General features: G+C 39.6%; 1 protein-coding gene across 2 annotated transcripts; it reads right to left on the reverse strand.

Annotated features, from left to right (window-relative positions):
• Positions 1 to 1,740: 1,740 nt before the first annotated feature.
• On the reverse strand, positions 1,741 to 14,742 carry LOC147326280 (secretory carrier-associated membrane protein 1-like). Of its 2 annotated transcripts, XM_086301418.1 has the most exons (10): positions 14,487 to 14,742; positions 10,598 to 10,718; positions 9,971 to 10,048; positions 8,173 to 8,280; positions 7,446 to 7,557; positions 7,015 to 7,143; positions 5,567 to 5,726; positions 5,363 to 5,464; positions 4,580 to 4,697; positions 1,741 to 4,479 (listed from the first exon to the last, which is right to left on the reverse strand). In XM_086301418.1, the coding sequence occupies exons 2-10, from the start codon at positions 10,598 to 10,600 to the stop codon at positions 4,330 to 4,332; spliced, it is 960 nt and encodes a 319-aa protein (XP_086157544.1). In that variant the 5' UTR covers positions 10,601 to 10,718; positions 14,487 to 14,742; the 3' UTR covers positions 1,741 to 4,329. The 2 variants fall into 2 exon arrangements, with proteins under 2 accessions (XP_086157544.1, XP_086157543.1); XM_086301417.1 differs by lacking the exon at positions 10,598 to 10,718 and having other exon boundaries at positions 14,487 to 14,733.
• Between the last annotated feature and the right edge of the window lie 380 nt (positions 14,743 to 15,122).

Raw genomic sequence — 15,122 nt, forward strand, 5'->3', positions numbered from 1 at the left:
AGCTGGAGTGGATTTCAGTGGGGATGAATCCATCACTTGTCTCTTCGTGAGATTATTTTTTTTTTTTGTGTGTGAAATTCACAAACAGCTGACAAAAACAGGAAAAATTTTGAATTTTTGGAAGACTTTATTTATAATCCACAATCTGCATACTTGTGGTTCACCATAAGCAGCAAGGTGGTGAAATGTTAACCTGCAGGATAAACCATTCACTTAAAGTCCCACTCAGGAAAACTAATAACCCACCTCCTCTCCTTTTATGGCATCATTCTCTTCTCTTTGGTTCTCTCTCAGTAACAAAAGGTTTGTGGGTGGGTGGGGAGTCTGTACTCGTAGCCAGTGCTCATGCTGTGCTTGAGTTGACCATGTACTTAATGACATCATGCAACGTTTTTAAGGAAGTTTGGTACTTTTGGCTCACAGCTAATACTTTTAGCCAGTAGTTAATACTCATTTGAAAATTTGGTCATGCTTAATATATTAAGACATACTCTTCTTAGATGAGACCACATTTTTAGCACCTATGAAATTTGAAGTTTTTCATAATTTTTTTTTTTAAACAGTGCAAAGGATTTTCAACATAGCTTTTCTAAATTCGTTTTCATTAGAAATCATAAATTAACAGAACTGACTACGAGAATTAAATTACTAGGGTCAATATTATTAGCCTCCTGAGAAATGGCTCTTTTATTGAGCCACAGCACAAACCACTGCTGTGCAATGATGAATTTTAACTTTGCAATGCTCAAAGCTGGTAAAACCAAGTTAAAACTGAGGGTTACCTTCCAATTTACACACAGTATAAAAACTTCAGCGAGGGTGTGAGCTGTCACTTGTCATCATGCCAAAAACAAAAGAAATGACTTTAGACTTCAGTTTAGAGAAAAAAATTCGTTGATGCTCGCAAAGCAAGAGATGGATGTACAAAGCTATCACAGCATTTCAAAGTGTCAAGAACTGAAGGGAGAAATTTCATCAAGAATCAAGAAAGAGTCGCACAGTACAGAACAAGTCTCGCAGAAGTAGGAAGCCAAAGATTTGAAAGACTTGGGAAAGAAAACTCATGAGAGATGAGTCTAAAGACCCCAGAACAACTGCTAAGACACGAGCGAATGACTTAGCCAAGTTGGGAATTACAGCCTCAAAAAAGATAGTCACTTAAACCCTGCACAGTAATGAACTGTGAGCTTACAGACCAAGAAACACTCCACTTCTGAAGAAACAATGGAGAGGTGTAGAACCCAAAGTCACCATCATCACAGGGGTGAGAGTGTCATTGCTGTCAGGAAGGACTCATGAAGAAATTAAAGGCATGAGAAGATTCTGAAAGAAAACCGATCAGCATCAAAACTTGATCTGGGCCATTGCTGTGTCTTCCAACATAATAACGACCCAAAACATACGTTGGTCCTTGTGAGGAACTACCTCCAGAAGACCATTAAATCTGGAGAAGCTTGAGAGAATTACCAAAGATTGGACTGGGATTGACAAGACAATATAAGAAGGCAATAAAAAAATCCAAAATAAATTTAGGATGTTTGGAAAGGCTGTCTAATAATAATAATAATAATAATAATAATAATAATAATTCCTTGCTCTGTTTAACAGCATGGAAATTCTTACATTTTCATCTATATGTCTGTGTGTGACACAGAAGATAAGTATAATGGGTACCTTTTAACGTTTTTCTCTACAATGCAAATATGAGCATAATTTCATACAAAGAGAAGCCATGAAACATATAGAAGAAGAATTTTATTCAGCGTTAATACAATAAATATACAAAACTCAAACTACTGGTCATGCGATTATAGGTGAAACCTTAAAATTGCACAAACATTTAGAGCAGATAGTCTACCATTTGTAAACTGCACAAAACATACACACATCCCTTCATATTTCATCTCAAAAACATTGATATATATTAATATATATAAAATTTAAGAGATGTGGATCAGCATTTTAATTTTCATTGTTTTTATACCACAATTCATGACTCTAAAGCACAGCTTGAAGCCACAGTCGGTCTACAGTACAACGCACAGTTCACATTGCATTGCAGCTTCATGTTTATATTAAAACTAACAGCAAAACCTGGAAGTGTAATTCAGCCTGATGCTTTTTAACTACTGTACTGGCCCAAATTAAGCCAGTGTGTAGGGAGAAAACAACTTAAAGAAATACAGAAAAGGCAAGAAGGAACCCACAGCCAGACTGTCCTGCACACACATTAAAAATTAAAGACCCAACTCCCTCCGTCCACACCCACCCACCCACACACACACACACGCACACAAAATGCAAAATCAAGGAAAGTGCTTTGCAGTTTGAATAACACATAGAAAGACAGATTCAAAGACATTTTAGCAGGTGGAATTGTATTGTTAAATCTGATCACAAAAACGAGAGAGTAAAAGAACAGATGTGGTTGTAGTTTTGCTTGACTTCCAAAAAATTAAGAATACACAAGTGTCACAACACAACATCAATGTACTGGCCCCTTTTGTCAAATTTAAGTCACTTTTATTGTGATTACAACATACTGATACTGATTTACAAGACATACTTAAAACCAGAGGCCTGTCAAATTTTGTACAATCTTGTATAATATTTAACCTCGTCATGCAAGCGGAGAGCATCCTGAGTAAAGCTGAGGTAAATCTCCAGCACTGAAGGGAAGCTAGAGACGAATTACACTTTCCTTGCTGATAAATCGTGCAGCTGTGTGTATGGAGTAGTGGCTCTCTTTAGCAAAGGACACAAAATGGTAGGCTTCAGGTGAAAATCAAGCTGACTCAGCTAATGCAATAAAAAAGCAAGTTAAGCATCTAGACTACTGAGCAGGAAGGCCTGAGGGCACTGTTAGAAGTATCTGTACTGACTGCCAACGTCAGAGAAAGAACCCCAAGTCCAGATTTAAAATGCGACTTGCTGAGATATGCAGATCAATAGAAGCAGAAGATTTCAGTCAAATAAATACTTGACAATTACCTTTAAAGTGATACTCTAATATCAGACACTGCTTGTGGATTGTAGCTTTTGCAGAATGACAATTGTTGTCTGCTTAGATGGCAAAACAGTGCCATCAATCTGTGATCACAATCTACTTCTGTCCATCCCTGTACTAACGACGCAGACTATAAACGATGGCGTAGCCACTGTGATGTTGCCCACTGCTTTGTCAACTCTGAGTTTTGAAACTTGATTGTTAGCACTTCCACAGCGCCAAAGCTGGATTTGGAGCCAAAAGTGACCATATTTGGATGAAAGGGTGGAGTGGCTGATGTTAGCGAGCAAGTAAAGTTGTCGCGGCTCAACCCGTTTCTTGTTTAAAGCTACAAACACGTTAATCTAATGGCTACACTTGGAGATTTTACATTGGGAATCTATGGGGGCTGACTCGCCTTTGGAGCGTTTTTGGCACTTCGGTGTGTTTCGGCCCCGGAAGTTGCCGTTTGCCTAAAATTGAAGGGTTAATTATATTATTTTATTTCTTGCTTCATTCTAATTGTAATATTTCATTAATGACAGAAATATCTTCCTTCTGTTATTCACCAGTCTCCACCGGTGAGTGCTGATACTTGGGTAGGTAAGATTTTAGATGAGATATCACTTTAAGGAATTTCAGGCTAAATACTTTTTACATACCCAATTCTAAGTTGAGCGAAGAGAGTAGAAAGCAAAGCAGCGGAGTGGAATGCACAGCATTCATCTTCAGCAGTATAAATTTCCTCCATTGGGGGTCAGCAGTGTTAAGCCATACACTCATGAAAGAAGAAAGCACCGAAACAGATCAAATAATGCTGCTTTAACTCAAAGATAACTTCCTTTTGCCAGATAAATAAATAAATTCAGAAAGAGAAAGTGGTGATTAGGTTGATAAACACACAGAAAGCAAGCATCTGTTCATGGTGAGAAATGCCCAGGTAACTTCAAACAGTCGGTTCAGCTACATTAGAATCTGCCTGAAGACGAGCAGGCCTCGAGGACAGCAACAACATTTAAAAAAAGGCACACAAACCTTCATTTAATTGGCCATACATCCACACAAACCCTGAAATCCACACAGAGACAAGAAAGTTGAGCACTCTAGTTAAAGGACTCCTAGAGTGCACGGTGTTGCAGGAGCAGGTAGACTGGGACAAGAGAGCCTGTTTGAAGGTTGAGAGGCTAAAGATTGTAGATGAGTGGATGTTCAGCTGTAGCACCCCCACAAAAACCCCTTCAGTAGTGTCAGAAAGATGGGGAGGGGGGCGTAACTTGTTCAAACAAGGCAGTTATAAGTGGAAGCTGGATACAGAGGAGGGTCAGATGAGCGAGCTCTCTGCTTCAGACTTGCTCCTTGAAGGCTCCTTGTGCAGCCCTGGAAGCAGCATTAGCAGTGGCCGTTTGTACAGTTTTGTTAGACATGACGCCCGTGGCAAATTCCTGCTGTGCCTTCTCAAAACTGGCACCGGTGGTACGGTACATCCCATGGACCTGAGGGGAGAAGGAAAGGCGGAAAAGAGGGTAAAATTAGGGCCTGAAGAGTCTGTAACAGACATCACTCAGATATCTTATAGGCTGACTGTGCATTTACCTTTTTGAACATGATGAGAGACAGGACAGCCAGAGCGGTAAAGAGAGCAGCAACGAGGATCATTATAATGCCCACTGGGATGCTTTTATTCAGGCCAGTCAAAGCTGAGATCCACCCGCTAGGGATAAGAAAATCATTAACACACAACAACGACGTGACAACTAACCAGTCTCACTACCATCTCAATCCTCTGAGAGAACTACTTGTTTAAAATGCTGTAGTTTACTTGGGTGAAGTCACACACCAGGAGCACTCAAACTACAGAGGGTAAAGCAAAGACCCGGCCTCCACACTACCTAGACCTAAAGGATGTGCCACCATAGACACTTACAGTGGCACAACAGGGACCTAGACAGTGTTATCCATGTGGCATGTTGTAGCTGTTCACTGTAAATACTCACTAGACTAAATGTATATTCTAATAAAAATTTTTTTTAAATGGTTCTTAACTAATGCAGGGTTTCCTCCTGCTTTCCTCCTAAAAGCAAAACAAAAACTGCAAGAAAAAAAAAAAAAAAGACAAGTTCAATATCTAATTAACACAAATATAGAAATATTTCAGGCTTGGTCTTAATCATCGCATTATCTGATCAGTTCATGAGATCTACGATATAGAGTACTGATACTTTTCTCAGTATAATACTAAGACCAAAATCTAGACTAAATGCAAAGCCAACCACCTCACTAAGTAACCCCAGATGTGTCTTTGTAACATCTGTCTTACCTAAAAATGTCATAAAAATACAATGCTATGGAAATTTATTTTAAGTCGTGTTATCTTACCTGGCTCCCCAGCCAGCGATGCCAATAGACTGGATGACATAGATGCCAATCTGACAGACGTAAATGAAGAAGAAAATAAAGAACCTGAACGAGCTGTCGATCCTGTAGAAAGATGAAAGTGGAGGATATGAAGAGCACAGTGGGCACAGGAGGGTCATCGTGATTGTTGTACTTGTGGACACAATTTTGGATCATGTTGTTTACCTGAATGCAGCATAAAGCGGTCTGTACCAACAGACAAAAGAACACGGCGTGAAAAGCAGAAGCCAGAGGATCGACAAGCCAAAGTCCACACCTCGGTTTCCATCCACAGCAAACCAGGAGAGGCAGGCGATCAGGTTTGCAAGCAGAGTCCCAGTGTGCACTGAAAGGTCAAGAGAGAGAGAAAAAAAATACAGTAAATATGTGGAGGGGGACTTCGGCTTAAGTGTGACGGTGTGCCAGAACGGCTGTTTAAGTGTACATGCCAAAACATGGAAAATAAGCTGAAGGAGAAGTGTCCAATCAAGTCCTACCAAATCAAGCCTTGGATGGAAGAGGAGGAAACACTGAAACTTAATATTTAAACATGTAACACAGTGCAGGACTGGAAACAACATACGCACACACACGCGCACACAGTTAATAATTCATTACCATTTGCTCTCGAGGGCCTAACAGTGTCTGCAAAGTTAAAGGTATTACACATTCACTGAGTCAGTTTGACTGCAGGGATTTTACAGCACAGTGTGAAATATGACAATAGCCCGCTAGCTGACATAGCAGTGGTACCGAGACCCTTCACCTGAGCTTGAAAAAGATACAGCCGGTTGATTTAAAAATCAAAGTCTTTGTACTTATTAGTAAAAACGACTGAATTCTGTAAACCAGCCTTATAGCAAATCATATGATCAAGCTGCTTCATCAGGTTGCAAGACTGCGGCACGTGCATTTGTCATGTGGCTACTGAATTCTACTTGAAGTCTTGACTCCACCCCCCACATACACCAACAGAGAGTATTTTTCACCATCAGGAGCTATGAGGTTTTGACTCGGGGAGTTGGTGGATTAAACTACTCAGGACTGCTTTAAATGAGTCATCTGAAACAGCAGATTATCAGCTCATTAACAATTTCATTATTTCAGCAGATGTGGTTCTACGTGTTTGCACGTATGAACGTAGTTTAGAATGCAGTTTGCTAAAAAAGTTTGCTAGTATTAGCTGATAATTTAGCACAAATGTTTAATGCAAACAAGGCCACTTCATTGGCAAGTGCAGAATCAATGGGTGATCTCACAGTGTCTAAGTCCATCTTTTAGATACAGTCTGTGGGGAACATGCATAAAACTATGTATGCAAGCAGGAATAAAAATGCAGATGCTATCTTTTTATCAGATACGTAAGTTTATAGTCATTTCGAGTCCTTTCTTTAGTTGTAAATGGATATACACACCCTCTCTTGTCATTTTGCACAAAAAAAAAAAGAAAAAAAGAAAAAAGGAACTAAAGAGCATGAGTAATCTGAGCTGCAGTGGCCGTCCCTGTAAGTACAAGTAGGCCACAGGTGATGCACTACTTATAGCCTAGCTCTGAAATCCAGAGGATAAAAAACTCCAGACTTGGTACAAGACAGCAAATTTCTTCTGTCAATTTTAAGAAAAAGTTTACTTACACATCCAGAGGTAGTACATGATTTTGACTGTCTTCTGAAACTCTACGGGAATGTCTACAGTAATATCGTGGTAGAAACACGGAGCCACAGGAAACCTCTCTGGGAGAGGAGGCCAGTTGTTTTTCCTGCCTACAATAGCAGGAAAAAAAAAAAAAATCAAAGTCAAGCTTGTGAGTTACTTCAACATCTTTTTGAAAGTGTCGCTCAGGTTTTACGTGCTGCTCTTCTGTCAGATGACAGTTAGCAGTTACTGAGTGCAAATACTGATTCCCGCTTATTTTTTGTGTGCATGAGAATTAACATTTAAATTAACATATAGTCATTGCTTGGCATATAATGAGCCATTCTGTGGATTTATAAGCGTCATCATTATCTGTAATGCTTTGCTATGACAGCACTGATCTGTGGCTGTGTTGTGATGACATACTAACCCCCAGATACGTTGATTGACTGCATCTCTCGCTCCCGGCGGTCCAGCTCTGCAGCCTTATTTTCCAGCTCTTCCTGTCTCCTTAGCAGCTCAGCAGCTGCCTGCGACTGCTCCTGCAAACACACACAAACAAATGTCAACACATTGGAAATAGTACACAAACTTTTTGGCCAATTACTTTCCCCCTCCCTGCTCACTAGAAATGCTCCATTTCTACTTTTGGAATAAATCCAATTCTCTGCAGAGACAGCACCAGCAGGAGAACAGACATCATAACAACACATTCCCCAGAGTCTGCTTCACAAACGAGATGCTCAATCTCAAGTTATTTCCTCCACCAACCACGATTTCCCTCTGACTCTGTGTCTACTTCTGCTACAAAGGCCAATCACAGATAGAGGCGGTCTCCCGCAGAGCCACTTTTCTGTCCACAAACTCAGTGTGAAATCAGCCGTGGTGTTAATACATTTTCTCTCAGTCTCTGCTGGTGTTGCTGGACTAAAACAATAGATGCACCACAGTCTGCTTGCTCATGGTGACACGTAATGCTCTCACCTCAGTTCCAATAGCTTTGGTAACTCAATCAGCATTTCTTTGTGTAAAAATAAGAATGCCTTTGTATAATCTGAAAAGAAAGTGGCAGAAACTACAGCAGCAGCTGTAAGCATAGCCAAAAGTTCTACTGAAATAACTGCTGTTATTTGGCTGTATACCATCAACACATATACCTGTGGTTGAGCTTGTGAGTAGGCTGGGGGCTCCTCTGTGGGTTTCATGATGGCTGGCTGAGTGCTGACAGCAGGGCCTGTAGTCTTGGGGGCCATACTTGCAGGTGTCTATAAAGTACACATGGTTAGAGCAAAACTACATGATTCCTATAACTGCTAATGATGTGACCTCACAGTTAATCAGAGGTTTGTATTGCAATACTCAAAACACAACTAAATCTCATATTTTATTAGAGCATTAATAAAGATGCACAGCAAAAAAATAAAAAAAACAAATGAAAGCAACAAACGGTGAAGAGCACATGTATGGAAAAAAAAAAAAAAAACGTACAATACAAATTTGTGAAATTGATGAGGTTGTACTGTAGAGAGAGAGAAGCCTGTGTAAGCTCTTAAGAGAAACAAAAATGTTTGAGCCAAGCTAAGCAGTGATACAATATCCATGCTCAAACATCTAGTGCCCAACCTTTTGCAGCCATATAACAACATCTTTTCAAGGCCATTTCTTCACAAAGCTTCAAAAAGCTAAACTGACCACAATACTTCAGTCTCTTGGCTTCCAAACTTTTTATTGAAACAGTCTTCTTACAGCCCTTTGTCACTGATAAAGTTGCTTCTCAGATGGATTCAGTCAAATAACATTTAGATGGCTGAAAATGATTACACTGATGCAGTCACATATCTTGCGACTGCTGAAAGCGATCTTGAATTCCAAGGTGGGAACCACTGCTCAATGTTAGGATTTAGTCTTATGTAACTGCATGTGTGTATGTGCTAAGATATGTGCAGTTGGAAGGCACAAAACAACAGTGAAGCTGTTGGCAGTGAAGCTATCGAAGAATGGCTGAGCCTGTTGGGCTGCACGGGTAAAGGCTTAATAATCGGGGTCTTGCCAATGGACCCTAACCCAAGGTCTGAAGGATTCCTAGTATTCCTCTCCTGGGGAGGATAACAGAGGTCCCAAGTTTCTTACCCATCGCCATCTTTTGAATACTTTGCTACTGGAGACCCTACCAGGGGCAAGTCAAAACTCCAGCTCAATAAGGTGGCAATTCTTAGAGTGGAAGCTTTCAGGACACATGTCTTGGTGGCTTTAGGAGCTGAGCATGTGAACCACGTGATCACTATGTTCTAGCAGTTGCCTATATATACAGACTGGGCAGCGACTCATAACAAGACGACAGCTACAGACAAGAGAAAGAAACAGAGACAGGGTGAGATTAGTGATTTGGAAGAGGCTCAGAGTCGAACAATACTGGGATGGATATTTCTCAGCATTTAGATAAGGTGTTCTGGCCATGTCTAGCTGAAACAACAGGGCAGTGACATCAGCAACAAAGAGAGGTCCGGTTTGCCTGGTCTGTACCCACGACCAATAACATAGCTAAGTGCATAGAATACATGTCTGAACTATACAAAACTGTAATTGTATATTCCATTATTAGCTTGGGATCCATTAATATGATGAAATATTTTATTTTAAAAAAAACCCAAAACTAAAGCATAAACTGAGACTGAATAATCATCAGCTGCTCTTCTCTGACTGAAGAGTGTGGCATTTTACAGATAAAGCACAACTCTTTGTTGTCACACTTGTCTGCCTTGGCGGACAGATGTGGGATTTATTAGTCTTTTATTCTGCTGAATATAATTTTAAAGGAATGTGATTTTCACATGATGTATTACAAAGCTGGAAAAATAAGTAAAACTTTAGGCTCAAATACCTACTGAGTAATTCTGGTGGACCTACCTGATCTTTAACCTCACTGCTACTAAATGCAAATATCCAAGTACTCACCGATTTGCCATCTGCAAAGGGATTGTACTCCTCTAACCCTGGAGGAGATGTCTGTCTCACTTGTGTCACTGATGGATCCTAAAAAAAAAGGAAGAAAAAAGGATTAAAAGGGAATGCTTTACATGAGATAAATGTAATTGAGTAATACTATAAAGCAATACATTTTGTTTGATCTGTCTTGTCTTTGTGTTTCAACCAGGGATAGCAGTAGAAATCCCTACAGAGTAAAACCCTCCATTATTCTGCTGAGATCCAGGCCAAAGCTCTCTGTATTCAAAATGCAACAGGCCTATAATTCAATACTGGCAAAGACAAGATGATTCCAATAATTTTCACGAGAACGTCATTATAAATAGCCAAGACCACGAGTTTCTTGAGCTGCTCTGGCAGCCAAAGACCGAAATAAAAAGACATACTTTGGTTATGCTTTGTGCTCCTAAACTGCTAAAGCACTCCATGCTTCTTTTAACTACAGTCCTAATTTGCCAGACTGACATATCAAAACTACTTTCAAAATAAAGCAAGCCACTACTTTATATTCTACCTCCATTTGCATGCAAAACTCCTTTTTCCTGTCAGTGTCAGCTAAGCTACACTGTCATACATCTCTTTTGATAATAAGCTCACCATCAGCTGCCGTCAGTCACGCACGAATTTCAAATTGTTGCTCAAGATTAACATCTAATCCGTATAGTCCGAAGTGCTGTCCTTATCCCGTCTCAGTGCAGTCCTCTCCGTCTCCCTGACTCTTAAATTTCCACACACACACACACACACACACACACACACACACACACACACACACACACACACACACACACTCTAAATATTTCAGGGCCTGTCGTGTTTAAAATTTAACGCTGCACTAGTGCGTGGCTGGACAAACACATACTGCAGATTCAACGAAGTCTTCATTTTGAAACCTCCAGCTCTGGAGTTCCTGCTCCAGAACATTAAAAAACAAAAACAAAAAACAAAACAAAACAACAACCCCCCCACCCCCACCCAAAAAACACAAGGAGAATCAGCAAACGTGTGTTCACCATGATCTTGATTAAAGTGCAGGATTCAAAAAAGGTGCACAGTTCAACCACCTGACAACACCATATCTAAGACTTCAACTCTCTGTGGTTTCTACTCATTTCACGTTTGATTAAGCTACAAACCTTACAAAGTGAGCTCTTAGCTGCCTTACAAAGTTTTTTTTATTCGCTAACATAGAGCCTAATGTCTGAGCCCACATCCAGAGAAATAGGCCAAAACAGCCTCAACAATCTGATGTAGGGCTGGGCGATATGACCCAAAATTCATATCTCGATATTTTTTAGCTGGATGGCGATATAAGATATATATCTCGATTTTTTTTTTTAAGCCATAAAGTAAGAACAAAAAGAGAGTTCTTAGTCAAAGCTGTGTCCCAGATGTCACACAGGCACTTTTATTAACATACAGCACAGATGTACATGAAAAATTACTCAAAATTAAATTATGAGAATTCATTAAATAATAATGCTCCATAAATAAAAGAAAACAAGGTTGTTTTTGTGCTAAACAAAGAGCTCACAATTGTGCAGTCAAAATGTAAACTAAAAGACGCTGAGCGTAATAACAAAGACAGATTTCACAGCTGCTCTGTTCCCAAGTTTTACTGTGTGACTGATAGCCTGGAGTTTGAAATCCGCTTCATAACCACCTCTCTTACAGGTGCCATTTATGGTCCTTATACACACACAATACGGTAATATTACGTTGATGCACAGTACGTATCACTCCGCGAAGCTCCTCGGTAGCCGTAATGCGCCGACAATCTATCAAGCGGTGCAGCTCCGTAGCTTACCAAAGTCGTACTCAAACATTTTTGACAGATTGCTGAGCGCCGTGTACCACATAAAATCGGTTCGCGGCCATCAAGCACAACCAGAATTCATACATAAGGCGCGCTATCAACTTTTGAGAGAATGAAAGGATTTTAGGGTTAGCGCTGTTAGCTCATTAGCATGTTTAGCTCGTTAGCACGTTGACGCCGTCCAGCCCCACGCATGGGGCGATGCGCAGTAACTCGTTAACGGAGATTTGCCGTGTCCGTCTTGTCGCTGCCTGCACGTGAAGCGATGGGGGAGGAGGGGGAGTTGTCTTCAGTGAAGGCGAGGCGGAGTAACGTTGCGTAGAGACAAAAGTGGACGAAAGAGAGGCAAACTTGCGGCTCCACAACTATAACGTAACATAGACTATATCGATATAAAGGATATTGTCACATCTTATATCTCGTATAAAAATATATCGATATGTTTTAAAAACTCGATATATCGCCCAGCTCTAATCTGATGCATGACTGCGAGTGATGAAGCTTAGTAGGAAAGGAGCCAACGAGTACCCTGGAACCACATGTCACCATATGATTTCATGAACTATTGAACATAGCTCAGAGAAGGGAAAAAGCTCCCATTATCCTGAGGCAAGGCAGCCAGAGCCAACGCATGACAGAGAAGTGGGAGGACAGCAGGGCTTCAGCACTCGTGTTAGTATGTTAATGAACCCAATTAATTATTCACTCTCCTTGCGTCTGTGTGGTCAGCCTGTACCATCTTCCCATCAACGCTTGGTTCTTTTAAGTCTGTGCAATGAATCAAACCAACTAAAATAGATTTTTTTTAATATAGTATTCTCTGACAAAAACAAACAAAAAACACACATGCTTTCCTTGTACTGTGTAGAACCAAGCAGGCACAGATATATCACAATTAACAAATACATTGTCTGAGGTTAAAGAACCACAGGTCTAATTCTGGATTAGTCTGATTCTGACTCAGAAATTAGATCTGTTATTTATGACAAAAGGCTGATCCATTTAGTTCAGCTGTATACTGCTCTGTTTTATACTGCTAAATATCAGCAGTAGTGTGCTGTGGCTACTGAGAGGAAGTTAACAGCAAACTACCAACAAATGAGATGACCGGTATAAAAAACTTAGATAACTGTGGCTTTGGCTTCTCTTTTTGTTGTTATAACACTTGCAGGGAAGTATTTACTGCATTTACAGTAGAACAAGGTGTTGTCATCTATCAATTACTGCTATTTTACTTCCTGCTTCTTACCAGCAACATAACACGTGTTGTGTGTGGATGTGCACAATATTGACTTTTAGACTGAGCTTAAATTAAGCTTACTGTAAATAAATTACAGGATTACTACAAATACGTGGGTTCAACCACTAGTTTAACATCAAACAGATAACACCATTATGTGCATTTTGTAAATTATCCTCATTTAAAGAGCATAATTTATAATGTTCTTTGAATGAGCAATATTATTTGAGGGCTTCTAGTTTCCAAATATGAAGTTTTACTCATGTTATTTGTTGTGTATGACAAAAAAAGTTGATTTTAAGCTTTTGATGGACATAACAAGCACACTGAAGATGTTACTGCTGAGTTCAAGAAACTCAAAATGACGTCCAGATGAACAGAATCAACTTTTGGAGATCTAAATGACAGTCCATTTATTTATCTTTTAAGCATTTCATAGAAAATACTAAAAACAGCATTAAATGTTTAGATTCCCAATCAACTGCTAAAGACATAAACCCAGTTTGGCTGGTTGATGTTAAACAAACAAACAAACAAACAAACAAACAAACAAACAAACAAACAAACAAACACTTCTTTAGCTTATTCTTAGCATGCTCCAATCAAACAATCAATGTTAAAACAATCAATGTGGTCTTAATGAAACTGAGGGAAGCACCTCGTGATTATTTTAATTATTAAATAGTCTTATGTTTTTGGTCCATTAATGTTAGAAATTTCAGAAAATAGCAAAACTTGATTGTTTTGATGAGTACACCTGATATGAGCAGAGGAGGATAGGCCTGGAAATACCAAGGAGCACATGATCACATGAATGCTTTCATTATGACACAACACTGTGTGAGCGTAAACACAAGACGTCTTCAGTCAGACGCCTAAATAAAGACAACAGCACAATAAAGGCAAGGGAAAGGATGTTTGTCTCTGTTTTTACGTTCCTACACAGCATTACATGATCAGGTGATCAGTTTTTAACATTATCGTCTCCAGGTTGGCAAGTTAAGTCAATCACTCTAACGTAATGTCAAACATAAAAGAAACAATACGCAACATCTGAGCATAAGTTGTTTAACTAGGTCGTAAATGTGAGGAAATATGTCGAGCAGGTGGGAATTTAAAGGGATGGGGGATAATTATAACAGAACCCAGCGACCCAACCTGCTTCAGTTTGAATCAGAGCCAACACCTGGAAGCATAGCCTCATATCTTTTAATGTTATGTCACTTCTGCCAGTCAGAGTGCGGCAACATTAAGTGACAGTTCAACTGAAACCGAGCGGGAGGGTTTTGGCAGCAGCTAATTTAAAGTCGCCTTATCAGAGCAGGTTTATTCAAACCAACCCCATGCCAGTCTTTCCTAGCCACGCAGTCTTAATGTAAAATGATACGGCAGCTAAAGTTAAAGTGGCTAATGTAGGCTGTTAAGGTTACCTGAAACGGGTTGCTGAAGTCCGGGTCCGCGAAGGGGTTGCTGTCGAAATCTGACATTGTCCAAATAGGACGACTTATTCCGCTAAATGTGTCTTAAGGCTAATATTTATAGCCAAAGTCGGCGCAGAGAGTTACAAAAGACCAACTGTTTCGAACAAATTGTAATAGAAAAGACAAGGGCTGAAGTCAAACGTCAGACTGTCCAGGTGGGGGATTGGTCACCAGCAGCGGAACACACGTGACATAACGAGACGTCAGGCGGAAGTAGGGAAACGTAAAAAAAAAAAAAAGATCCAAAAAGTAATTTTTTAAAAAAATAATGTTTTATTTAGAAATAATTTAACGCTTTACTCACACTCATTTTTACATTTTGTCATAGAATTGTGATATTTTATCTGCGATTAAATGTCAGGTCGTACATCGACTTATCTACGTAAAATGAAAGAATTAAAAATATCCCAAAGTTATTTTAAAAAATAATATTATTACTTGGAAAATATTTGATTTATTTTTTTATACCCGCACTCATTTAGACTTTTTGTCATACTTTATTACACTTAAAGTGTAAAAATAAAGTATGACAACAATAGCACAAACTTCAGGAAAACTCACTTTTCTTGAAAATATCCTGGTCTT

This window comes from Aulonocara sp. 'chitande type north' Nkhata Bay, linkage group LG7 (assembly GCF_057382095.1).
Source record: "Aulonocara sp. 'chitande type north' Nkhata Bay isolate Kocher_YH1m ecotype deep benthic linkage group LG7, A_spYH_male_GT1.1, whole genome shotgun sequence".
NCBI classification, from domain to species: domain Eukaryota; kingdom Metazoa; phylum Chordata; class Actinopteri; order Cichliformes; family Cichlidae; genus Aulonocara; species Aulonocara sp. 'chitande type north' Nkhata Bay.